This window comes from Scyliorhinus torazame, chromosome 8 (assembly GCF_047496885.1).
Source record: "Scyliorhinus torazame isolate Kashiwa2021f chromosome 8, sScyTor2.1, whole genome shotgun sequence".
NCBI classification, from domain to species: domain Eukaryota; kingdom Metazoa; phylum Chordata; class Chondrichthyes; order Carcharhiniformes; family Scyliorhinidae; genus Scyliorhinus; species Scyliorhinus torazame.
The window spans coordinates 139,451,496-139,477,344 of NC_092714.1; the positions used below are offsets into that span (position 1 = coordinate 139,451,496).

The following is a 25,849-nucleotide window of genomic DNA, read 5'->3' on the forward strand; positions in this document are numbered from 1 at the left end:
CAATTTAAATTTGGTTCACTCGGAGTGGGTAGACCACTTCTAAGTCGAGTACCGGCGGAGTCGCCAGTAAATGCTGCTAACTTGCCGTTGTCTCTTAATTTGGCTCCGTTTAATTACGTTTGCTCAAGATACACCAGTTAGTAAGTTCAAAAGCAATGCTCATTTATTTACACACAGTCAAATCTACTCATGCATAAAACTCTACAACCTAAACTATCACTATTACCAAAAGCCTATACTTAGCTTCGAGTGCCAACTCAGTCAGAGGAATAATGGCTGTTGCTCGGTTCTGAGGCTGCTGGGTTGAGCTGTTTACAGGGTAGCAACTAGGAGCGTCTATCTCGTAGCGTGCGTTGAGTTGGAACTTACTTGGTCTGGAGCAGCTTTGGCAGGTCTCTCCTCACTGAGAGCCAAGGCCAAGAGAGAGATTCTCTCTTGGGGAAACCTTTTTATACCCAAAAGGGCTTCGCGCACTTTTGGGCGGGCCTTGAACTTGGCGCCAATTAATTGGGCTGTTTCCCAATCGTTCTTATCGATTTTCCTCCAATAGAGGGGTGGGTTCCCTGGTTGCTGGGCGTGTCCTAGGTGGCCGTTGGTTTGCTTTGTTTTAGTCTCCTCTGGCGCCGGGGTGTCTGTCTTGGCATTGTTTCCCTAAATGTTGCCGTTTGTTCCCGGGGATGGCTCATTAGTATATAGATGGTTCAGCAGTATCAGTCTTGTCTGAGAGCTACAGCTCTAATCAACAGACAGACCTTGCACCTGCTTGCTTTTTCGGTATTGTCCAATTTTCCCTGCATTCTTTGCAAAGTGTCCATTTTGTAATCGGGAAGTGGCCATCCCAGATTGCTACAGTTTGGAAGTGTTATCCTGTATGGCGGATAAGTACTTATTCATGGACTGTTTGATTGGACAAGCTGGCTCTGTCGTGATTTCTGCATTTTCATATTTTCAGTAAATAAATGCCTTACTGTTTTAGGACACAGGATCAATTAACTGAATTAAATGGTGGGTTATTGGTGCAAGTTTACATTTATAAAGATTTTAAAACAAAAGGACAAAACCTTTAAACAGTACAGTGTGTCAAAAATAATGGGGAAGCATTGAGAAAAAGAAAACAGTTCTTCAAATCAAAACTGATTATAGAGAGAATTTTAGTTTATGTTGATATTTTCAAGTCTGAGCATTTTATTTTCAAGTTTATGATTTCCTTTTTGGGAGGTCTTTCCAAGCTGATTTTATTTTATTAAACATGTACTAATTGCCTCATTTTACAGTAAATGGTGCAGGGCTGGCTATGGCCACAATGGATATCATCAAACTTCATGGAGGAAATGCTGCCAACTTTCTGGATGTAGGTGGTGGGGCAACAGCTCAGCAAGTAAATGAGGCATTTAAACTTATTACTTCAAACAAGCAGGTGAGCGACGTTGAATTATTATTCACTTCTCTTGTAACTGTTTGGACTTTCCCAAGGATTTTTGAGTCCAAATGTTCCTCCATTCCTTCAGTCAATTGTATTTTTTATGCACCTTGTCAATGTATTTGTCATTGAGCAAAGGAGATTGGCCAGAGAGCCTTGTGGCAACCAATCTGCAAATGCTCACAGATACATGATCGTGACTAATTCTACACCCCCTGTAGAAACCTGGAATATCACCAATATCAAACTGCGTTGTAACCAGTTGCTAGTTGTTGTTTTTTTAAGAAAAGTCAGTCAGATGGGAACATCCTTGATGGCTCCATGACAAGATCTGCAACTAAAGTGTCAAATTGCTGCCGTCAGGCCAAGTCAAACTTTGTGCTTTTCAACAATTAGTTTGTGCAGTGTTTTAAAAATAGCTACTCAGCTTTATTAATTAGAAAATGCTGGATGCTCTGAACAAGTGTTTTGTTTTTTAAATACATTTAAAGTACCCAATTATTTTTTTTCCAATTAAGGGGCAATTTAGCGTGGCCAAACCACCTAACCTGCACATCTTTGGGTTGTGGGGGTTGTTGTGTTATGTACTCTGGGATAACACAGGCTGCAACTGGATGCAGCTTTAACCAAAAGATACTACAGACCTTGAAGTTAGTTCAATCTGATTTATTGAACCAGTAGCACAGTTCTGAGTTTGACTCTCTGCTAACCTAAATGTGGTACTTTGACTGAACCAGACTAGCTCTTAGAGGTGGAGGTGTGATACTGTACATACACCCTGACTCACTCTGTAGATGTTCATATAATGAGATACCACCCCTGAGTGTCCTGCCTGCTCATTGGTCATGTCTTGTTCTCTGTGTTCATTAGCTGCCTGTCTGTGCCTGCCTGTATATCATTATCTGCACGTCTGATTATCATGACATCTCCCCTTTCTTTTATGTTTTGTTGGCACATGGGAACGTACTTACATGTGGTGGCATATATTAACATATTTACAAGCGGTGGCATATGTGAACGTGTTTACATGTGAAGACAGCTGTCTAATGTGAGAAAACAGAACATAGCAAACAAAACAAATGTTCATAAGTCCAGTCTCTGGGGCTTGCGTCTGATCCGTGTCGACCACCGGAGAGTTGGTGGTGGGGACGACGGCACCTTGACAGGCGGGATGGGAGCCTGACTGGTGGCCTCGTAGTTCGAGGTATCAGGAGGTGGCAAAACAACGGACGGAAATTGAGAAGAAAGCGGTTACGGGCAGGTAACTTTGCGCAGTGCCCGTCTGTTTCGTCACACAACAGAACCATCAGCCATACGTACAACATAGGAGCGGGGCGCAGCCTGTCGAACAACGACAGCTGGAGCAGACCAGCCACCATCCGGTATCTTGATCCTGACAGTGTCTGCCGGGGATAACACGGGCAAATCGGTGGCATGAGCATCAGAGCCCTGCTTTTCTGGTTTTGGAGCTGCTGCACCTTCTGCAGCACCGGGAGGTGATCCAGGTTGGGCAAGTGTATGGCTGGATGTGCCGTCCGCAGGTCCCTGTTCATCAGGAGTTGAGCTGGCGACTTGCCAGTGGATAGTGGGTTCGCCCTGTACGCAAGCAGTGTGAGGTAGATGTCAGAAGCAGAATCCACGGCCTTGCAGATGAGCTGTTTCACAATGTGCACCTCTTTTTCAACCTTCCCATTGGACTGCGGATAGTGTGGGCTGGAAGTGACATGTTTGAAATGGTATGACTTGGCAAACATAGACCACTCGTGGCTGTTGAAGCACGGGCCATTGTCACTCATGACAGTGAGTGGGATACCATGCCTGGAGAACGTATCCTTACAGGCCTTGATGACAGTCCAAAATGTGAGGTCTGAGAGCTTCACGACTTCAGGGTAATTGGAGAAATAGTCAATAATCAACACGTAGTCACGACCATTCGCACGAAAGAGGTCGATGCCAACCTTGGACCACGGGGAGGTCTCGATTTCATGCTGCTGGAGCGTCTCCTTGCTTTGGGCTGGCTGGAAGCATTGACAGGTCGCACAGTTGAGGACCATGTTCGAGATGTCCTGGCTAATACCGGGCCAGTAGACAACCTGCCTGGCTCCGCGTCTGCACTTCTCAACGCCCAGGTGTCCCTCATGGATTTGGTGGAGCACCAAGCTCTGGAGACTGAGTGGAATGACAATCCGGTCCAGCTTGAGGAGGATACCATCAATCACCATCAGGTCGTCCTTTACATTGTAAAATTGAGGGCACTGCCCTTTCTGCCAGCCATTGGCGAGGTGGTGCATGACATGCTGCAAGAGGGAGTCTTTGGCTGTCTCCTCACGGATACGAACCAACTTCTCATCAGACGCCAGGAGGGTGCTAGCATACAGCTGCACCTGTGATTCAATCTGCCGGATGATTTCCAGCGGTTCACTAGGCAATGTGATGGAGCGGGACAATGCATCAGTGATGATGATGAGCTCCTTGCCAGGCGTGTACACTAAGTCAAAGTCGTACCTTCTGAGTTTGAGGAGGATGAGCTGCAACCGAGGCGTCATGTCGCTCAGGTCCTTGTGGATAATGTGGACCAGAGGCCTATGATCCGTCTCGACAGTGAATGTCGGCAGGCCATAGACATAGTCGTGAAACTTGAGAATGCCAGTGAGAAGACCCAGGCATTCCTTCTCTATCTGCGCATACCTTGTTTCGGTGGGCGTCATGGCCCTTGATGCGTAGGCTACCAGTGCCCAGGATGAAGTGTCATCGCGTTGAAGCAGCACCACACCGATGCCATCCTGGCTTGCATCTGTTGAGATCTTCGTCTCCCTGTCTGGGTCGTAAAATGGCAAGACTGGTGCAGTGGTGAGCCTGGCTTTAAGCTCCAACCACTCTGCCTGATGTGCTGCCTTCCACTCAAAGGCAGTGGACTTTTTCACCAGGTTTCGTAGGGCCGTGGTGTGAGAGGCCAGGTTTGGGATGAACTTGCCCAGAAAATTGACCATGCCAAGGAAGCGCAACACCGCCTTCTTGTCTTCAGGGACCTTCATGGCTTTGATGGCCTTGACCTTGTCTGTGTCCGGGCGCACGCCCTGCTGAGAGATCTGGTCATCTAGGAACTTGAGTGTCGACATGCCAAAGCAACATTTGGAACTGTTCAGCTTCAGGCCATTGGCATGGACACGGCGGAATACCTGCTGGAGACGGGAAACATGCTCTTCAGGGGCTGTGGACCATATAATGATGTTGTCCACGTACACGTACTTCAATGCCCGCCATCATCTGCTCCATGATGCGATGGAAAATCTCCGATGCCGAGACAATGCCAAATGGCAAGCGATTATAGCAGTATTTGCCAAACGGTGTGTTGAAGGTGCAGTGCCTTCTGCTGGACTCATCCAGCTGGATTTGTCAAAATCCATGTGACGCATCTAACTTGGTGAAAAAACGTGCGTGTGCCATCTCACTGGTGAGTTCCTCCCGCTTTGGGATTGGATAGTGTTCACGCATTATATTCTTATTGAGATCCTTGGGATCAATGCAGATGCGCAGGTCTCCCGAAGGCTTTCTAACACATATCATCGAGCTGACCCAGTCAGTCGGTTCGGTTACCTTGGAAATGATGCCCTGTTGCTGAAGATCCTTGAGCTGTGCCTTCAGGTGCTCCCTCAGCGGGGCCGGGACCCGGCGTGGTGCGTGGACCACTGGCTTGGCATCAGGTCGTAGCAGAATCCTGCATCGATATGGCAGCGTGCCCATCCCGTCGAACACATCCGGATACTGAGCGAAGATGTCGTCAATGCCGGCCTGAAGATCCACATTGGAGGATGTCGTTGTGTAAACCCACTGCACGAGGTTCAGCTGCTTGCAGGCATGCGCGCCAAGTAGGGATGCCCTGTTTGGCTTGACAAGAGAGGAGAAGCACGATCTTGACATAACCGTGCATGGGTGCTCTTGTTGGAGACGAGTAGATGGCAGGATCCCAGTGCCGTGATGGCATTTCTGTTGTAGTCCAGGAGCCTGCAGGCTGCTGGAAGGACCTTGGGGGGGCTTCTTGATGCGTTTGAAATCTGCCTGTGAGAGGAGGTTGGCAGAAGCACCTGTGTCCAGTTTAAACTGGATGGAGCAGTGGTTGACTTGCATCACCCGCATGCTATTCGTCCGCAGAATCCACAGCGAGGATGGATTGAATTTGTGATGAGTTGGATGTGGCATATTCACATTTGGTAATGACGCCCACACAGTAGGCGGAGTCCAGGCATTCTTCCTCTGGATCCGTTGTGCTGCCAGGATCAGAATCCTGTAATCGTTGTTGCACACTCTGAACGCGCCGTCGTCAGAATTGGGAGCGCTGGCCCCTGACTGGTGGTGCAGACCTGCACAAGGCTGCATAGTGTCCAGGCTTCCCGCAGTTTAAACATCGCCTGCCTCTTGCAGGGCAGTGTTTTTTTTAAGTTGGCGTTGCCGCAGTTCGAGCACGTCATGACGTCGGCGTCCTGATGCTCCATTCGTCGTCGCACATGCGCAGTGCGGGTATTGGCCGCTTCGTTATCCCGTTTGCATCGTGCATGCGTGGGGCCCCGGGAAAAGCGCGCAAAATGGCCGCATTCATCAATGCTGAGGCGCTGCATCCGGGAGATGGCCTGCACACACTCTGCCTCGTGGGAGGCAAGTTTCTCATTTTCAACCGATTTGTACTGGGCATAGCGATTTTTGGCGTGCTCATGCACTGCATGTTTCAATTGCAACTGGCAGGGTCATATGCTTAATTTTCAGTAGCTGCTCTCTCAGAGGATCAGAATGAACTCCAAAAGCGATTTGGTCTCTGATCATGGAGTCAGCAATATCACCAAAGTTGCAGGACAGCTCTAGCAGGCGGAGGTTAGTTAAGAAGGAATTGAAAGATTCATCTTTACCTTGTAGACGCGGTGTGAATATGTAGCGCTCGGAGATTTCATTGGTGTCCACTTCACTGTGACTGTCAAACTTGTCCAGGATGGTCTGAAACTTTGTCTTGTCCTGGCCTTCGGTGAAGTGAAAAGAGTTGAAGAGTTCGATGGCTTGATCACCTGCAGTCGAGAGGAGAAGTGCAATCTTTCTTGTATCAGACGCACAGACGAGGTCTGAAGCTTCGATGTACAGCAAAAACTTTTGCTTGAATGTCCGCCAGTTGGCACTGAGATTGCCGGAGGTCCTGAGCTGGTGAGGAGCCTGAATCTTCTCCATGGTGCCGGGATACATTCGCTGGTCGTCAGGGAACGGACTGAGGTAAACCACCTAGATTAAGCAGTCTCCTGGTAGCATGTTGTGTTATGTACTCTGGGATAACACAGCTGCAACTGGATACAGCTTTAACCAAAAGATACTCCAGACCTTGAAGTTAGTTAAATCTGATTTATTGAACCAGTAGCACAGTTAGCACAGTTCTCTATGAGTTCGACTCTCTGCTAACCTAAGTGTTATTTCTGTTGGACTGTGAGGCAGCAGTGCTAACCACTGCATCACCGTGTGAAATACCAAATATTACTTTGGTTAGACTGTCGCAACAAATTAGCTTTGATTTTTATTACTGTAATAATGCAAAAATTAATGTGAAATTTGTTGCTGGTGCTGAGGATGAATCCAGATAAAATGTGGAGGTATCCTTAACTAACGCATGTTCATGTCATAGTTTATGTTCATACTGCTGTGGTACTTTCATTACGTTTATTCTATTACAGGCAATTCAACTTTGCATAAGTAGATTGTACGAAATAGGATCAACACCTCCAGTGCTGTTTTTTTAAATTTAGAGTTATTTTATTCCAATTAAGAGGCAATTTAGTGTGGCCAATCCACTTACCTGCACATCTTTGGGTTGTGGGGGTGAGACCCACGCAGACATGGGGAAAATATGCAAACTCCACATGGACAGTGACCCAGGGCCGGGATCACACCCGGGTCCTTGGCACCGTGAGGCAGCAGTACTAACCACTGTTAGGTACTGTATTCAGTTATACCATAGCCAACATGATCCTGCTTTGTTTCAAAAATTAATTTCTCAGATGTGAGTATCGCAGGCAAGACCAAATTTATTGACCATCTCTAATTGCCCTCACTAAGGTCTTGGTGAGCCACCTTCTTGAAATTGTGCAGATCTTGTGGTGTAGGTACTTAGTGCTGTTGGAAGGGAGTTCAGGATTTTGACTTAGCGATAGTGAAGGAACGGTGATATAATTCCAAGTAAGGATGGTGTGTGGCTTGGAGGGGAAACCTGCATGTTCCAGTTAACTTGCTGCCTTGTCCTTCTAGGTGACAGAGCTTGCAGGTTTGGAAGCTGCTGTTGCAGGAACCTTGGCGAGTTGCTACAGTTGTTGGCGCAAATGATGGAGGGAGTTTTTTGTTTTTTATACGATTGGAGTACCCAATTCTTTTTTTTCCAATTAAGGGGCAATTTAGCATGGCCAATCCACCTACCCTGAATATCCTTTCGGGTTGTATTTTCACAACATTAGATGAACCATAATATTATGCAGCTATAACAATATACCAACCCATGTATAAGAAATACTCAGCACAACTAGGCCTGACCTCAAGTTTGACATTATGCAGATTATAACAGTAAGTGACTTAATATTATGACAGAGCACTTTATCTGATTTTTGAGAGTGTACTGACTTTGTTTTCTTGCGTGCTTCCGGAACTTAACATGGTAGGCGATACGTGCAGGTAGTCTTTGCTTCTGTGAACGTGGCTCGAAAGGACTTCTTGAGTGTTCCTAAGATGCTGAATTAGTTGTGTTCTACTATGATGTGAGACACCCAAAATACATAGAAGGTAGTGCCTTTCTTTTTATGATTGTACAGATCAGGAATGTAGTCATCTATTGATAAAAGTTTATTCATGGAAAAGAACCTTCAAGTAAGACTAGCTCAGTGTATAATATTGTACCAAGTTTGTTACTTCCACATATAAACTCCAAATTCTCCTTATTTAGATTTGTGTAGGAGACTGTGTAGTATCCCAGATATTCCTTGGTTAGGTTTAGTGCTCTAATCCGTCAGGATGCAGGAATTGGTCGCTCTTGGCACAAACTCCAAGATATGTGTATGTGTGTGCTTCAATTTCCATCAGATGTTCCCCTAGAGCTGGTGAGTTTCATGTTCCTGACATAAGAAACATTAGGAACAGCCACAGGCCATTCAGACCCTCAAACTTGTTCAGCTATTCAGGCAGATTGTGGATATTTGTATCTCATTTCCATTTACCACTCTTTTCACCATATCCCTTGGTAGCCTTACCTTGCATTTATTAATCTTGAAAATTTCAATTGACCTAGTATGCACAAGGGGGTATGTTTTCTGGATCTCTTTGTGAGCTAGAAGTGCTTCTTGATTTACTCCCGTATGGATTCTTGCTTTATGAAGGATAAAGGACTCTGCCATGAAAATTAGAGGATTGAAATGATTTATGAAACATTCATAAGAATACCAGGGCCAAATTTTGCAAAGAATTTGTGGTTGATTCCCACCCTACCACAGAAATAAGCCACTTAAATGTGGGAATTAAAATAAAAGCACCTTAAAGATGTCATGAAATACGGTGAAATTAGCTTGAACCAGTGAGGCACGCATGTAATGTGCTTGGTAAAGCCTTTTATTTAGTAGTAGATTATACAGATACACCAGCAGCAAATTTGTTTTAAACTGCATACCTCCTAAAAAAACATCTGTCAATCTCCAGACATTCAAAGGTACAGAGAGAAAAGGGAGCATTGATTTTTCCCTCGCCAAACAGCAATTGAACTGATTGATCTCAGGCAGTCTTTTACTTAAAGCTATTGGATTTTATGCTCTAAAAAGGCTCAGGTCACATTAGCAAAGCTCTAACCTTGGCAGCAGAATCATAAATCACACGTCACAGCATATAATATTGTTTTATTATAAGATAGTATTTCACCCGATTTACTGCATCATTAATCATCTAATTGCACTTAACATTTTTGTTGTGACCATTGAAGCTCAGCTATGCGCTATTTCCTTGGCGACTAATACAAAAATTCAATTGAAGATTATGATTTTCATCCTTCCCATTCATGACTGTCGTCATTCATTTTAAACTTTTGGCGTTTTATATCAATAGAACAAGACAAAATCAATGCATGCGCCAAAAAATTACAACACCATCCATAGTTTCAATCAGACACAATATACAGTGTTGATGTATAAATCTTATATAACAGGGTGTGCTTGTTAATACCAAAAGAAAGTTGTAAAATGATTATGGTTATGAGAGGCACTGTCTGAGAATCCCTGGTGGTCGGCCTTTCCCCTCGCCTTAGTCTTCTCCTGATACCCGTGCTGGGGTGGGGTGGGGTGGGGGGGGGGGGGGGGGGGACATCTGCTATGGTTGCTTTCTCTTATTGCCCTTTGACCCTTTCGGTTCTCTCCTATTTGTCCTGCGTTTCCTTTGGTGTGTTCCACCTCCTCTTTCCCCTGTCCATCCTTTCCCCCTGTGACAGTATACAAATATATAGCATGTGAAGAGCTAATGTTATGTTAAAACTAGCCACTAGAGGGAGCTAAGGGACAGTACTATAAATTGCACTGACTTAGACTTAGTGAGCTGGAGAGGGTAGATGAGAGTTAGAGGAGACTGGAGTAGAGTGCATTGTAGAGCTAGAGAATACAGAATATAATGGTAGTTTGAATATAGAGATAGTGTTAGTGAGTGTAGTTTAATAATATATTTGTTTACCATAGGAATGAGTGTCAACTTTAAATCAAGTAGTGTAAATAAAATTAGTTTAGTTCATGAAAAGAACTTCAAGTGTCTTTGTGATCACTATGCTTTCCATCCTGAAGTCAACCTCACAGAGATCACCCCACCCCCCCACTCCTTCCTGCCTCCCCCCCCCCCCCTGCCCTTCCTACTCTCTCTTTCCCCCCCTCTCCCCTTAACTTATTGGTTGCTGGTTATGAACAGGTCTTGGAACATGTTGGTGAACAGCCTCCATGTGTTGTGAAAGCCTTCCTCTGATGGAGTATTTTATTTTCTCTACTTTGAGAAATTCTGCCAGGTAGGACAGCCAGCCTGCAGCTTTGGGTGGTGCTGCCGATTGCCAGCCAAGCAGGAGTCTACGGCGGGCGATCGGGGAGGCAAAGGCTAGGGCATCCTCCCCTCTCCCCACAAAGAGTTCTGACTTCTGATACCCCTAAAATCGCCACTAACGGGCAAGGCTCCACCCTCACCCCCACAACCCTGGGCATGGCCTCAAAAAAGGACATCCAGTACCCGACAAGTCTGGGGCAAGACCAGAACATGTGGTCGTTGATGCACGATCAATTGCACAAAGACTAAAGTTGGGTACAACTGTGGCTTTATTACAGTCAGAGCTTTTGATTTGATTGTATCTTAATTCATTCTCTTTCGGGAGCTGGAGCTTGCCCATAGGTCCCCCAGGGTCACTACCCTGTCTTCTACTTACATGTCTCCTACCGTCAGTGTCCCTTCATCCTGTCTCCAACTTTTGAAGGAGGCGTCCACTGTCACGGGTGTGAACTTGTGTTTTTTGCAGATGGGAGCCACAGTGGACATCCGGGTCAGAAGTGATGTCGCAGTTGGTTCCACGTTCTCAGAGTGGCCACTACCCCTGGGCTGGTGTATCTGGCTTGAGGGGGATGGGAGTGCGGCCATGGCCAGTGTTTGGAGGGATGTCCCATTGCAGGAACTCTCCTCCATTCTGATCCATTCTGCTCCCGGTTCCTTCACCCATCCCCGTATCCTTTCTGCGGTAGCTGCCTAGTGGTAGAATTGGAGGTTTGGGTGGGCAGGGTCTCCCATGTTTTTCCTTCTGTGTAGAATCTTCTTCCTAATCCTCGCCCCCCCCCCCCCCACACACACACACGCACACATACGTCATGATTAGTTTATGAACTTTGGGGAAAAAGGCCTTGTGTATGAAAATCGGGAGGGATTTGAACAGGAAAAAGAACGTTCAACTTGTTTGCCTGCGCACTCCACGGCAGGGAAAGCGGGAGCGTGTCCCACCTTTGCAGGTCCCTTTTTACCTCTTGCATCAGAGTCGTCAGGTTCTATTTGTGGATCTGTGTCCAGCCGTGGGCTATTTGGATCCCCTGGTATCGGAATTTGGTTTGGATCAGTTTGAATGGCAATTTCCCCCACTCAGTTTCGGCCCTTGCGGATTCATAGGAAAGATTTTGCGTTTGCTCAGGTTAAGTTTGTAACCTGAGAAGGCTCTGAACTCCCTTAGAAGTTCCATTAATCCTCCCATGCTGGCCAGGGGCTTTGAGACGTAGAGGAGCAGGTCATCAGCGTAGAGTGCGACTCTGTCTTCTCTGTCTCCCCTTTGAATGCCTCTCCACCCATTCGCCACTCTAACAGTGATGTCGGTGGCTCAATTGCCAGGGCAAAGAGGAACGGGAATAAAGGGCAACCTTGCCTCGTGTCTCTGTGCAGTCAGATGTATCTAGAACTGGTGGCGTTTGTCCGCATTTTCGCCATGTACAGTAGTTTCACCCGCAAGTTGAACCCTGGCCCTTCCATTACCACCATAAGGTACTTCCATTCATCCCAGTTGAAGGCTTTTTCTGTGTCCAGGGAGATGATCACCTCTGGTGTCTCCTCCCCGGGTGGGGTCATGATCACGTTCGGCAGGCGCCTGATGTTCGCTGTTAGTTGTCTACCCTTGACAAAGCCCGTATGATCCTCCGCGACTCCCTCTGGAATGCAACTCCCCAGTCGCCTCGCCTGGGCCTTCACCAGGATTTTAGTGTCAGTGGTTAGGAGTGAGATGGGTCTGTATGACCGGCACTCCATCAGGACTTTGTCCTTTTTAGGGAACAGTGATATAGAGGCCTGAGCCAGTGCTGGTGGCAGTGTCCCCTTGATAGCGAGTCAATGAACATCTCCCGCAGGTGCAGGGCCAGTGCTGGCGCAAATTGTTTGTAGAAGTCCACCGGGAATCCGTCCGGCTCCGGCATCTTCCCAGCCTGCGTGGAGTTAATACTGTTCAGGACTTTCCCTAGTTCTAGTGCTGCTTACAGGCCTCTTCTCTTTTCCTCCCCTACAACTGGCATATCCAGTACATTGAAGAACCGCTTCATCTCTGAGTGTGTGTGTGTGTGTGTGCGTCCCCTACCCCCCGGTGGGGCTCGAAAGTGTACAGCCATTGGTAGAACATCGCAATGGTCTTATTAATTTCATCTGGCGCTGTGACAAGTTTGCCGTTCCTATCCTTCACCTATGCTATTTCCCTTGTCCCTGCTTGCTTTCTCAGCTGGTGAGCCAGCAGGCGGCTGGACTTGTCACCAGGCTCATAGAAGGACCCACGTGTCTGGAGGCGTGGTTTATTGCTCTCCATGCTCAAATTCCATTTGTAGTTCTTCCCTCTCCGCCAGTACTTCCGTGGTTGGGGCCATGGAGTACCGCTGGTCAACATCCAGCCTGGAGTCAACCAGCTGCTGCCTAGCTTCCCTCTACTCCCTATCTCTCAGAGCCCTGTATACTATAATCTCCCCACCTTCTCACTGCCTTCAGTGCCTCCCAGAATGTGGAGAGTGAGACACCCCAGCCCATCTCCAACCTCACATCCACGTAGTGTGGTGCATGGTCGGAGATTACTATTGCGGAGTATTCCGCCTATGGAAGCACCAATTTTCCATTTTCCCACTTCAAAGAAGTTGATCCTGGTGTAAACCCTGTGGACCAGGGAGAAGACCATAAGACATAGGAGCAGAATTAGGCCACTCGGCCCATCGAGTCTGCTCCGCCATTCAATCATGGCTGATATTTTCTCATCCCCATTCTCCTGCCTTCTCCCCATAACCCTGATTCCCTTATTAATCAAGAACCTTGATCAAGCCCTCATCTGCTCCATAAAGCGTTCAGTTCTCTAGCCATGTTCAACTGTTTCCCCGATTTGGTGCTGGACCTGTCCACCCTTGGGTTCTGTACGCAATTAACATTCCCCCTCACCCCACCTTGATGAGTCAGTGGGAGTCTATGTCAGGGTTTTCTTTACAAAGACTGCGTTGGGAACATACACATTCACAAGCACCCCTGGTGCCGCTTCCAGGACACCGCTAACCATGACATTTCATCAACCTGGGCCGGTAACCATCTTCGTCGCTGTAAAGGCCATTTTCTTATTGAGCAGTATGGCAACTCTCCATGTCCCGTAAGATGCTTGGAATGTCTGTCCCACCCAGTATTTTCTTACCCTCAGATGTGTTTCTTGGAGGATTACTTCGGTCCTCCGGCTTTTCAAATATTCAAAGACTCTGGATCTTCTCACTGGGCCGTTAAGTCCCCTGACATTCCAGGTGATTATTCTATGGGGGGGGGGGGGGTGGTTTCTGCACTTCCCCCTATTCCTGCGGTGTCAGCCATACTCCATGTGGATGTGCATGAAGGGTTCATTGTCCCTTTGTCCAGGGGTCATGCAAGATGGCCGTCGTCGCCATATTCGCCATGTGGGTGTGCCCCTGCTCCCCAGCGTTTCTTTTTGTTTGGGTGCTCTCCAAGATGGCCGTGTACGATGTCTTTGTTCCTGTCGTCGCCATGTACGACCTGTTCTACACGCCCCCCTCCCCCAACCTGTGCCCTTCGATCTCCACCGGGTCCGTCCAGCCCTCCTGTCTCTCCCCCCCCCCCCACTGCCAGGCACACTCTCTCCATGCGGGTGCTGTGCCATGGCCACCCACTCCTCTTACTTCCCTGTGCTAGCATGCTCGCGAGTGTGATGGCTACCCCCCCCCCCCCCCCCCCCCCCCCCCCCATGGGAGTGATCCCCCCCATTGCTCGTTGTGTTTCTGTTTTCTGTCCCTCCCCCACCCCCACCCTCTCCTTTCCTGTTTTGGTACCTGATTTGCCCTCTTCCCCCTCCCTCCTGGGGCTTGCGTTCATGTGAAAGCAAGGCAACATCATCCCGTGCAATTATTCGTTTGTGTTCATTATTGATATTGCTGATGCTTCCCCAGCCCTTCTTTCGGAAGAACTCCTCCGCTTCGTCTGGTGTAGTTGAATAATGTTCCCTGTTCTGGGGTGGTCACCCACAGTTTGGCCAGCTCCTGAACCTTACCTTGCTTTTGAACAGAGCCATTTTGGCTCCCTTTAATTCAGCCCGATGCTTGGCTAGGTCTGCTCCAATGTCTTGCTGCACACGGATGTTGTGCCTTTCCCATTTGCAAGATCACATGCGCCTTGCCCAGTTAAGGTTCTCTCCTTATCTTAGAAATTTGGAACTTGCCAATGATGATTTGTGGTGGTGCTCCTGTTTTTGGCCTCTGCCGGATTGACCTGTGGGCTCTGTCCACTTCTAGATGCTTGGGGAAGCTTTCGCCCCCGACCAGGTTACACCCAGCACCTGTGCTATGTATTACGTTGTGTTTCTGCCCTCAGTGCCCTCCAGCAGACCCACAATTCGGAGGCTCTGATGGCATGACCGGTTCTCTTGGTCCTTCACCTTCTCCTTGAGTGCTCTCTCGGCCACCACCAACCTTGCCATCTCTGCTTCCAAGAGACAATCCGGTAGCCTTGGATGGTAGCCGCCTTCTTGAGCTCCCACATCGTCGCCTCCTGTGCTCCAGTCACCGTCTTTTCCATCACCACCTTGAAGGGGACCAAGGCATCTGCGATCCCAGACTTCACTGTCGCCATAATCTCCTTCTTTATAGCATTTCTATGTTAAGGAACTCCTGTGTTAGGAGTTCCATCCATTGGCTTACTGGTGGGTAGGTCGGTGATTGTGACAGCAATCCGGCTCGTTTTGGTATGTCCTGTTCTGCCTTGCTGCACATGTCTGCCGCTCTTACTGGCCTTATTGAGCAGGTCAGGTGTGTTGGTCCTGCTAACTTGTCCCTTTGTGCCCAAGGATGTTAAGGTTAGGTGGGATCAGGGCAGAGTAGAGGGTCTAGGTAGGGTGCTCTTTCAGAGGGTCGGTGCAGACTCGATGGGCCATATGGCATCCTTCTGTGCTGTAGGAATTCTAAGATGGGGCAGCCAGGAGACTGGCACTATCACCCACGAACCATGATCCGAGGGAGTTGGGCTGATTGATGACCATAAACAACGGGGTCAACCCCATCCCAAGATCTGCAGCTGCTCCCCCATATACATAGCTTAACGAGCCAATAGATTTTTGCTAAAATCAATGTCTGATGCAGTCATACGTGTTCTGGGCCACCATGGATACCACTGCCCCAGTGTCCAGCTCTATGTGCAGCCTGTGTCCATTTACCTGCAATGTAATTGCATCTTGGCCTCCTCTTTCTGGGAGCACCTAAGTGAAAGGCCCTATTCCTGGGCAGTCCATCCGAGTGAGTGTCTGGCCGGCTTTATACTGGAAAACTCTCCAGCCTCACTGCCCCTCAGCGGGGAAACTCATAAGGGTTCCGTAGGTGTCAGTTGAACCAAGGTTATAACAAATATATTAAGGGTCAAAGGATAACTAGGGAAAGAGTAAGGTCCATTAAGGACCAGAATGGTAATTTGTGTGTGGAGCTGGAGGATATAGGTAAGGTTCTAAATGAATATTTTATGTCAGTGTTCACTAGGGAGAGGAACGGTGTGGGTATAGAAATCAGGGAGAAGGCATGGTAGCACAGTGGTTAACACTGTTGCTTCACAGCTCGAGGGTCCCAGGTTCGATTCCCAGCTTGGGTCACTGTCGACCTGAGTTTGCAGGTCGAGTGGCAGTTGGAGACTCCACTTCCTGGAGTGAGCCTATTGGCTCATTGGAAATCAGGCAGGGTACAAAAGGTGTGGCAGGAGTGCCTTTAGACACGGAGTGCTGATTGGAACAGAGTGCATCTGAGTTTAGGTGAGTGACTGAGTGCTGATTGGAACAGAGTGCATCTGAGTTTAGGTGAGTGACTGAGAGCTGATTGGAACAGAGTGCATCTGAGTTTAGGTGAGTGACTGAGTGCTGATTGGAACAGAGTGCATCTGAGTTTAGGTGAGTGACTGAGTGCTGATTGGAACAGAGTGCATCTGAGTTTAGGTGAGTGACTGAGTGCTGATTGGAACAGAGTGCATCTGAGTTTAGGTGAGTGACTGAGTTCGGGTGAGTGGCGAGACAGGGCTGTGTTTTTGTTGGTGTTCGGGTTTATCCTTGAGGTTCTATAAAAATTTTTAAAAATTATTTAAATTAATTAACTAGTTGAATATGGCTGGACAGGTGATGTGCTGTTGCTGTATGATGATGGAACTGGTGGATCCCATTGAGACTGTCAGTGACCACATCTGCAGCAAGTGTTGGCTGCTCATGGAACTTCAGCTCAGAATTGATGAGCTGGAGACCGAGCTGCACACACTGCGGCACATCAGGGAGGGGGAACATTACCTGGACGCTTTGTTTCAGGAGGCAGTCACACCCGTAGAATAAGTACTGTTAATTCGGTCAGTGGTCAGGGACAGAGTGGTGTGACTGCAAGGGAGGCAGGTAGGGGATCCTGAGTTTAGGAGTTGAGGAGCCTCAGCCCTTGACCTTGTCCAACAGGTATGAGGTACTTGCTCCCTGTGTGGATGAGGAAGAGGGCTGTAGGGAGGATGTGTTGACTGACCACTGCACCGTGGTTCAGGAAGCCATTCAAGAGGGGGGAGCAAAAAGACAAGCGGTAGTTATAGGGGATTCTATAATTAGGGGGATTGATGGCATCCTTTGTAAGCCAGATCGTGAGTCCCGCATGGTATGTTGCCTGCCCGGTGCCAGGGTGAGGGACATCTCTGAACAGCTTGAAAGGATTTTGGAGAGGGAGGGGGAGGATCCAGTTGTTGTGGTCCACGTTGGGACTAACAACATAGGTAAGACTAGGAAAGAGGACCTGTTTGGGGATTATCAAACACTAGGGACTAAATTAAAGAACGGGCGAAATTCTCCGGAAACGGCGCGATGTCCGCCGACTGGCGCCCAAAACGGCGCCAATCAGACGGGCATCGCGCCGCCCCAAAGGTGCGGAATGCTCCGCATCTTTGGGGGCCGAGCCCCAACATTGAGGGGCTCGGCCGACGCCGGAGGAATTTCCGCCTCGCCAGCTGGCGGAAACGGCCTTTGTTGCCCCGCCAGCTGGCGCGGAAATGACATCTCCGGGCGGCGCATGCGCGGCAGCGGCCGCTGACAGTTTCCCACGCATGCGCAGTGGAGGGAGTCTCTTCCACCTCCGCCATGGTGGAGACCGTGGCAGAGACGGAAGGGAAAGAGTGCCCCCACGGCACAGGCCCGCCCGCGGATCGGTGGGCCCCGATCGTGGGCCAGGCCCCCCCCAGGACCCCGGAGCCCGCCTGCGCCGCCTTGTCCCGCCGGTAAGGTAGGTGGTTTAATCTACGCCAGCGGGACAGGCATTTTAGCGGCGGGACTTCGGCCCGTTCGGGCCGGAGAATCGCGGGGGGTGGCCCGCCAACCGGCGCGGCGCGATTCCTGCCCCCGCCGAATATCCGGTGGTGGAGAATTCGGCAACCGGCGGGGGCGGGATTCACGCCAGCCCCCGGGGATTCTCCGACCCGGCGGGGGTCGGAGAATCTCGCCCATCAAATCAGTCTGGATGGGTCTAAGAAGCAATAAGGGGTGGAAAACATTAGTGGGTGTTAGCTATAATAATATTTATTAGTGTCACAAGTGGGTTACATTAACACTGCAATGAAATTACTGTGAAAATCCCCTAGTCGCCACACTAAGGCGCCTGTTTGGGTACACTGATGGAGAATTCATAATGTCCAGTTCACCTAACAGCACGTTTTTCGGGACTTGTGGGAGGAAACCGGAGCACCCGGAGGAAAGTCACGCAGACACAGGGAGAACGTGCAGATTCCGCACAGACAGTGACCCAAGCCGGGAATCGAACCCGGGTCCTGGCGCTGTGAAGGAACAGTGTCAACCACTGTGCTACCATGCCACCCTAGGTCTCCAAACCGTAATGGTAAGGTAGGGAGTGACATTGAACAGGAAATTGGAAATGTATATGACAAGGGTGTTACAGTAATTACTGGTGTCCTTCATGTGCATATTGATTAGACAGATCAAATTAGCAAAAATACTACACGGATGAATTCCTGGAGTGTGTACGAGATGGTTTTTTTTAGACCAGTATTTTGAGGGATCAATTAGCGAACAGGATACGCTAGATTTGATATTGTGCAATGAGAAGGGGTCAATTAATATTTTTTTTAAAGTATGTTTGTCAAAGTTTTTTATAATAACAAAGAATCAGCAGAAATACAAAAATCAAGAACCACAAAGAAAAAGTTTAACAAAACTTAAACACTATGCTAAAACCTCTAATAGCTGACGGTGTCTAAAACTTGAAAAAAGGAAATAAACGGTTGCCATCTCAGATAGAATCTTTCCACCGCACATCTGATGGGGAATTAAATTTTCTCTTAAGTTCATTTAATCCCCAACCAATCAGAGGCACTGGTGGAACGGGAGATTTCCAACCCAACAGTATCCGCCTCCGGGCTTTCAGTGAGACCAAGGCGACGACGTCCACCTCACACCTTTACTCCAGAGTGAACTGCCAGTGAATCCGAAACCCCAAATGTACTACCAGCGGGGAGGGGAGTAAATCCAAATGGAGTATCTCCGATATGGTGCTAAAAAAGGAAGACCAGAAGTTGGCGAGTTTGGGGCAGGTCAAAACACATGCGCGTGGTCAGCTGGGGCAAGCAAACCGCAATCACGTCTATTCTCAACATTTGAAAAAACCCCACTCATCCTAGCCTTGGTCAAGTACGACCTTTGTTGCACCTTGAACTGAATTAGCTGAATCGGGCACATGAGGACGTGGAGTTGACGCTGCAAAGGGCCTCTCTCCAAACCTCGCTTGTGAGTATCGGGCCCAGTTTATTCTCCCATTTCGTCCTCCACCGGACTTGTGGGGAGAGATCAGGGGCGAAATTCTCCGGAATCGGCGCGATGTCCGCCAACTGGCACCCAAAACGGCGCAAATCAGTCGGGCATCGCGCCGCCCCAAAGGTGCGAAATGCTCCGCATCTTTGGGGGCCGAGCCCCAACCTTAAGGGGCTAGGCCGGCGCCGGACGAATTTCCGCCCCGCCAGCTGGCGGAAAAGGCCTTTGGTGCCCCGCCAGCTGGCGCGGAAATGACATCTCCGGGCGGCGCATGCACGGAGCGTTAGCGGCCGCTGACGGCATTCCCCGCGCATGCGCAGTGGAGGGAATCTCTTCTGCCTCCGCCATGGTGGAGACCGTGGCGAAGGCGGAAGGTAAAGAGTGCCCCCACGGCACAGGCCCGCCCGCGGATCGGTGGGCCCCGATCGCGCCCCCCCCCCCCCAGGACCCCGGAGCCCGCCCGCGCCGCCTTGTCCCGCCGGTAAGGTAGGTGGTTTAATCTACGCCAGCGGAACAGGCATTTTAGCAGCGGGACTTCGGCCCATCCGGGCCGGAGAATCGCGGGGGGGGGGGCCGCCAACCCGCGCGGCGCGATTCCTGCCCCCGCCGAATATCTGGTGCCAGAGAATTCGGCAACCAGCGGGGGCGGGATTCGCGCCAGCCCCCGGCGATTCCCGACCCGGCGGCGGGGTCGGAGAATCTCGCCCCAGATGAGAGAACGTGGTCATAAATGTCTGAGATAGACCCCCATGCCAGGCTGAACTGAGAATAGAATCCTCTTCAGCAAGGAGGAAGGTGGAGCCAAAGAATGGAAGGGAAAGCCATATGAGAGAAATCTTGAACTTGAAGGTAATGAAAAAGACTAGAGTTAGGTAACTGAAATTTGTCCGTGAACTCTCCAAAACTGGCAAACCTCCCTCCCCCTTGAACAGGTCACCAAAGTCCTCAAGTCCCTTCAATTTCTAGAAGTTAAGTGTTGAGCCCAGTCCAGAAGGTAAGAAAAGGTGATTGTTAGAGTTTGGGGCCAGTGAAGACAGGGGAAGGAGTTTAAAATGTAGTCGCAACTGTTTCCAGATTCTAAGCATGGAGACCACCACTGGGTTCGAGGAGAATCGAGCAAAAGAAAAGGGTATAGGTGCAGTAACTAAGGCAAGGAGAGTGGATGTAATGCAAGAACAAGCCTCCATTTGACCACAGATTGAATCGGGATCACTGACCCACATTAACATTTTTTTGATATTAGCGGCCCAATAAAAAAAACATTTGGGAGGACCAAGCCCCCGGTCTGTCTATCACTCTAGAGTAGAACGCTGCAGATTCTGGGATTCTTAGCCTCTCAAATAAAAGCAGATATCAATTTATTAATCTTATTAAAAAGGATTTGGGCAGGAAATTGGGGAGGCATTGAAAGAAATAAAAATCTCGGGAGTATGTTTGTTTTTTTATTGATTGAATCCTGCCCGCCAACGATAGAGTATGGTTGTTCTATCTCTGTGGGTCCGTTTTGATATTATTGATTAGACTTGAATAATTCAATTTGTGGAGTGAGGCCCAATTGTGGGCCACCCTGACCCCCAAGTAACAAAACCTTGTACTAGAGAGGCAGAAAGGTAACGTACCTAAAGGCTTGCCTCCCAGGGCGGTTAACCAGAAAACATTCGCTCTTGCCTAGTGATGCGACCATCAATTCACACGAGACGGAGAGTTGAAGTGAACAGTGGTTTTAATCAGCTAGAACTGTGCCTGCCTGCGACTGCTCTGTACTGAGTACCACCTACTGGCTGAAGCTCTATATAACTCCCCCGAGGGGGCGGAGCCACAGGCAGAGCCCACAAGGGCATCAACATAATACAATACAATGTAATGCAATTACAATGGTGAATGGTAGCAGTAATACATTCACCACACCTAGATTTAACTTATGGCCAAGTATTAAGTGTCTTCATTATGCCTTCAGTGGCGGGAGTTGGGTCTGTATCTGCATAAAGAGATACCTGATGTACCACCCCATTTCGATTTAATACTTCTCCATTAACTAGAAGCCCTCAGGGCTATAGATAATGGCTTTTGCCAGGGCGAATAAAAGTGGAGAGAGTGGACAGCCCTGCCTAGTGTCCCTATTCAAGGTGAACTAATCTGAACATAAAGTGTCAGTGCAAACGCTGGTCATAGGGGCATTATATAACAAGCGGATCCAAGAGGTAAATTTATGGCTAAACCCAAATCTCCTGAGAACCTCAAATAATATTCCTATTCCACCCTGTCAAAAACGTTCTCAGTGTTGGGAGATACTATCAACTCTGACTGGGTGCGGGGGGGGGGGGGCGTGGAATAACATTTAAAAGACATTTTTAGGATGATAATTGACGGCCATTTACAAAGCTTGTTTGATCCTCCGAAATTAAACTTGGAAGGCAAGACTCCAACTGGAGTGCCAGATACTTCGTGAGCAGCTTAACATTCGCTTTTAAGGACTTCCGGTGGCGGCTATGAGGAAGTAAGTCGCGCATTTGGTGGCTCTCGCTCCGGTCAGACTTTTAGACCTTTTCCCCGACTTTTTCGAACTTTTGAGCGCTGGAGGGGAAAACAACAGCACTGTAGATCTGGATCCGTACAGAGTTGTCTGGACTTAAGGAGTAGAAGGGAGCGAAAACAGGCGAAGAAGGGGCTGAACAAAGGTGGTGTGCAAGTTCAAGTGGGAGGAAAGATGGCCGACGAACAGACCACAGAACGGACGGTCCAGACAGCACTGGACAACATGCTGAAGGTCATGAAGGAGAGCTTTGCAGCACTGAAGCGGGATAATTTGGAACCGCTTCAGAAAGCAGCGGAGCGACTGGACCAAAGGCTGGACGCCCAGGATAAGAAGGTCCAGGCATTGGAGAAGACAGTGGAGGAGCAGGCAGATTTCCTAACGGCAGCGGACGTGGAAATACGAAAGTTGAAGGAGCAACAATCAAGGCTGATGGACAGGCTGGAGGACCTGGAAAATAGGTCTCGCCGGCAGAATCTGAGAATCATTGGGCTCCCGGAGGGGACCGAGGGAGTGGATGCCACGGCATATGTGGCAGACATGCTGCAGAAGCTGGTGGGGGAGGATTTCTACCCGCGTCCGTTGGAGCTGGACAGGGCACACAGAGTGCAGGCGAGGCAGCCGCGAGGGTGAGGGGGGGCCCCCCGGGCGATGGTGGTCAGGTTCCATAGATTCGTGGACAAGGTGCGGGTCCTACAGTGGGCCAAGAACACGAAGAGCTGCTCATCTATCAGGATCTAGGCCAGGAGGTGGCCAGAAGGAGGGCAGCCTACAGACAAATTAAAGAGATCCTGTTGAAAAAGAAGGTCAAGTTCGGGCTACTTTTTCCGGCGTGGCTTTGGGTCACATACCGGGAACAGCATCATTATTTTGACGGCCCGGAGGAAGCAATGGACTTAGCTAAGGGGCATGACTGGTGCCAAACCCATGGACTCAAGTTAGAGTGTTTCAAGGGATGTTTGTGGATTGCCTTCGTGTTAGCGATGTCGTTCGGCATGTTCTTTTACTTAAAATTTGGGGTGTTCTTGTGTTTGTTTTTGCCTGTTTGAAAGTTTTAAAGTTAAAGCCAAAGTCATAGTTAAAGGTTAAGTTATTGGGTGCTGGGGGGCTGTACGGGTTCTTTTTGCTATTTTTCTGGTAATGTTGGGAGGAGGGTGGGTGGTAGCGCCCACCTCATTACACAGTTTGAATTGCACCATTGTGGGAGCGAGCTTTGTCTTGGTTGGTTTTCTCTCTGTTTCGGTCCCAGAGCGATTGCTCCAACAGGGCTGTTCTGGGGAGTGGTGTTGATGGCGAGGGGAGCGGGGGACAATAGGTGGAGACATGGTGGCGCCGGAGGTGAGAGTCACCAGGCTAGCTGCTTTGAGCTAGTCAATGGGAGCAAGGTGGGGGTGTGTATACAGCTAGTATATGGCGGGATTAGGTTACAGGGGGTTGTTGCTGAGGGGGGGGGGGGAGGGAGGGGGGGGGGGGGGGGGGAGGAAGATGATCTGCTGACGAGCGAGGGAACTGAATCAGGTAACAGGGACGATGTCGGGGGTGGGAGCTGCCAAGAGGCGGAGCAGGGGTGCGGCACATGGGCAGGTGGTGGGCCCAAGAAGGGGGATGGCTGATCGCGCAGAGGGGGGGGACAGGGTGCCCTCCAACAGGCTGATCACCTGGAATGTTCGAGAGTTAAAAGGGCCGGTCAAGAGGGCACGTGTGTTCGCGCACTTACGGGCTCTAAAGGCGGATGTAATGTTGCAGCAGGAGACACATTTGAGAGTGGCGGACCAGATTAGATTACGGAAGGGCTGGGTTAGCCAGGTCTTCCATTCGGGGCTTGACGCTAAGGCCAGAGGGGTCGCGATCATGATTAACAAACGGGTTCAATTTGAGGCGGACAGCACAGTTGCGGATGGGGGTGGTAGATTTCTCATGGTCCGGGGTAAGCTTGAGGGGGTGAGGTGGTCCTAGTGAACGTTTACGCTCCAAACTGGGATGATGTAAATTCCATCAAAAGGTTGCTGAGGAAAATCCCCGACTTGGATTCGCACAAGCTGATTATGGGTGTGGACTTCAATACAGTCCTTGATCCCGACCTGGATTGGTCGTGCTCCAGAACGGGCAGGGCCCCGGCAATGGCAAGGGAACTGAGGGGGTTCATGGAACAAATGGGGGGGGGTACATAAGAACATAAGAACTAGGAGCAGGAGTAGGCCATCTGGCCCCTCGAGCCTGCTCCACCATTCAGTGAGGTCATGGCTGATCTTTTGTGGACTCAGCTCCACTTTCGGCCCGAACACCATAACCCTTAATCCCTTTATTCTTCAAAAAACTATCTATCTTTATCTTAAAAACATTTAATGAAGGAGCCTCTACTGCTTCACTGGGCAAGGAATTCCATAGATTCAGCAACCCTTTGGGTGAAGAAGTTCCTCCTAATCTCAGTCCTAAATCTACTTCCCCTTATTTTGAGGCTATGCCCCCTAGTTCTGCTTTCACCCGCCAGTGGAAACAACCTGCCCGCATCTATCCTATCTATTCCCTTCATAATCTTATGTTTCTATAAGATCCCCCCTCATCCTTCTAAATTCCAACGAGTACAGTCCCAGTCTACTCAACCTCTCCTCGTAATCCAACCCCTTCAGCTCTGGGATTAACCTAGTGAATCTCCTCTGCACACCCTCCAGTGCCAGTACGTCCTTTCTCAAGTAAGGAGACCAAAACTGAACACAATACTCCAGGTGTGGCCTCACTAACGCCTTATACAATTGCAGCAGAACCTCCCTAGTCTTAAACTCCATCCCTCTAGCAATGAAGGACAAAATTCCATTTGCCTTCTTAATCACCTGTTGCACCTGAAAACCAACTTTTTGCGACTCATGCACTAGCACACCCAGGTCTCTCTGCACAGCAGCATGTTTTAATATTTTATCATTTAAATAATAATCCCTTTTGCTGTTATTCCTCCCAAAATGGATAACCTCACATTTGTCAACATTGTATTCCATCTGCCAGACCCTAGCCTATCCAAATCCCTCTGCAGACTTCCAGTATCCTCTGCACTTTTTGCTTTACCACTTATCTTAGTGTCGTCTGCAAACTTGGACACATTGCCCTTGGTTCCCAACTCCAAATCATCTATGTAAATTGTGAACAGTTGTGGGCCCAACACTGATCCCTGAGGGACACCACTAGCTACGGATTGCCAACCAGAGAAACACCCATTAATCCCCACTCTTTGCTTTCTATTAATTAACCAATCCTCTATCCATGCTACTACTTTCCCCTTAATGCCATGCATCTTTATCTTATGCAACAACCTTTTGTGTGGCACCTTGTCAAAGGTTTTCTGGAAATCCAGATAGACCACATCCATTGGCTCCCTGTTATCTACCGCACTGTTAATGTCCTCACAAAATTCCACTAAATTAGTTAGGCACGACCTGCCCTTTATGAACCCATGCTGCATCTGTCCAATGGGACAATTTCCATCCAGATGCCTCGCTATTTCTTCCTTGATGATAGATTCCAGCATTTTCCCTACTACCGAAGTTAAGCTCACTGGCCTATAATTACCCGCTTTCTGCCTACCTCCTTTTTTAAACAGTGGTGTCACGTTTGCTAATTTCCAATCCGCCGGGACCACCCCAGAGTCTAGTGAATTTTGGTAAATTATCACTAGTGCATTTGCAATTTCCCTAGCCATCTCTTTTAGCACTCTGGGGTGCATTCCATCAGGTCCAGGAGACTTGTCTACCTTTAGCCCCATTAGCTTGCCCATCACTACCTCCTTGGTGATAACAATCCTCTCAAGGTCCTCACCTGTCATAGCCACATTTCCATCAGTCACTGGCATGTTATTTGTGTCTTCCACTGTGAAGACCGACCCAAAAAACCTGTTCAGTTCCTCAGCCATTTCCTCATCTCCCATTATTAAATCTCCCTTCTCATCCTCTAAAGGACCAATATTTACCTTAGCCACTCTTTTTTGTTTTATGTATTTGTAGACCCCTGGAGAATCAGTCGGCCGACGGGGAAGGCGTTCTCGTTCAATTCACATGTTCACAAGGTTTATTCTCGT

The 25,849-nt window shown here is 48.9% G+C and overlaps 1 protein-coding gene across 4 annotated transcripts in view; it reads left to right on the plus strand.

The window, feature by feature from the left end:
- LOC140428149 (succinate--CoA ligase [ADP-forming] subunit beta, mitochondrial-like) overlaps positions 1-25,849 on the plus strand; it is a 282,972-nt gene that overhangs the window by 225,092 nt on the left and 32,031 nt on the right. For all 4 annotated transcript variants that reach the window (XR_011948717.1, XM_072514269.1, XM_072514270.1 and 1 more), the window contains exon 8: positions 1,275-1,417. Coding sequence is in view for 3 of the 4 variants with exons in the window: in XM_072514269.1 (XP_072370370.1) it covers positions 1,275-1,417 (143 nt within the window). In the remaining variant the exon portion in view is untranslated. The remainder of the gene's footprint in view (positions 1-1,274; positions 1,418-25,849) is intronic.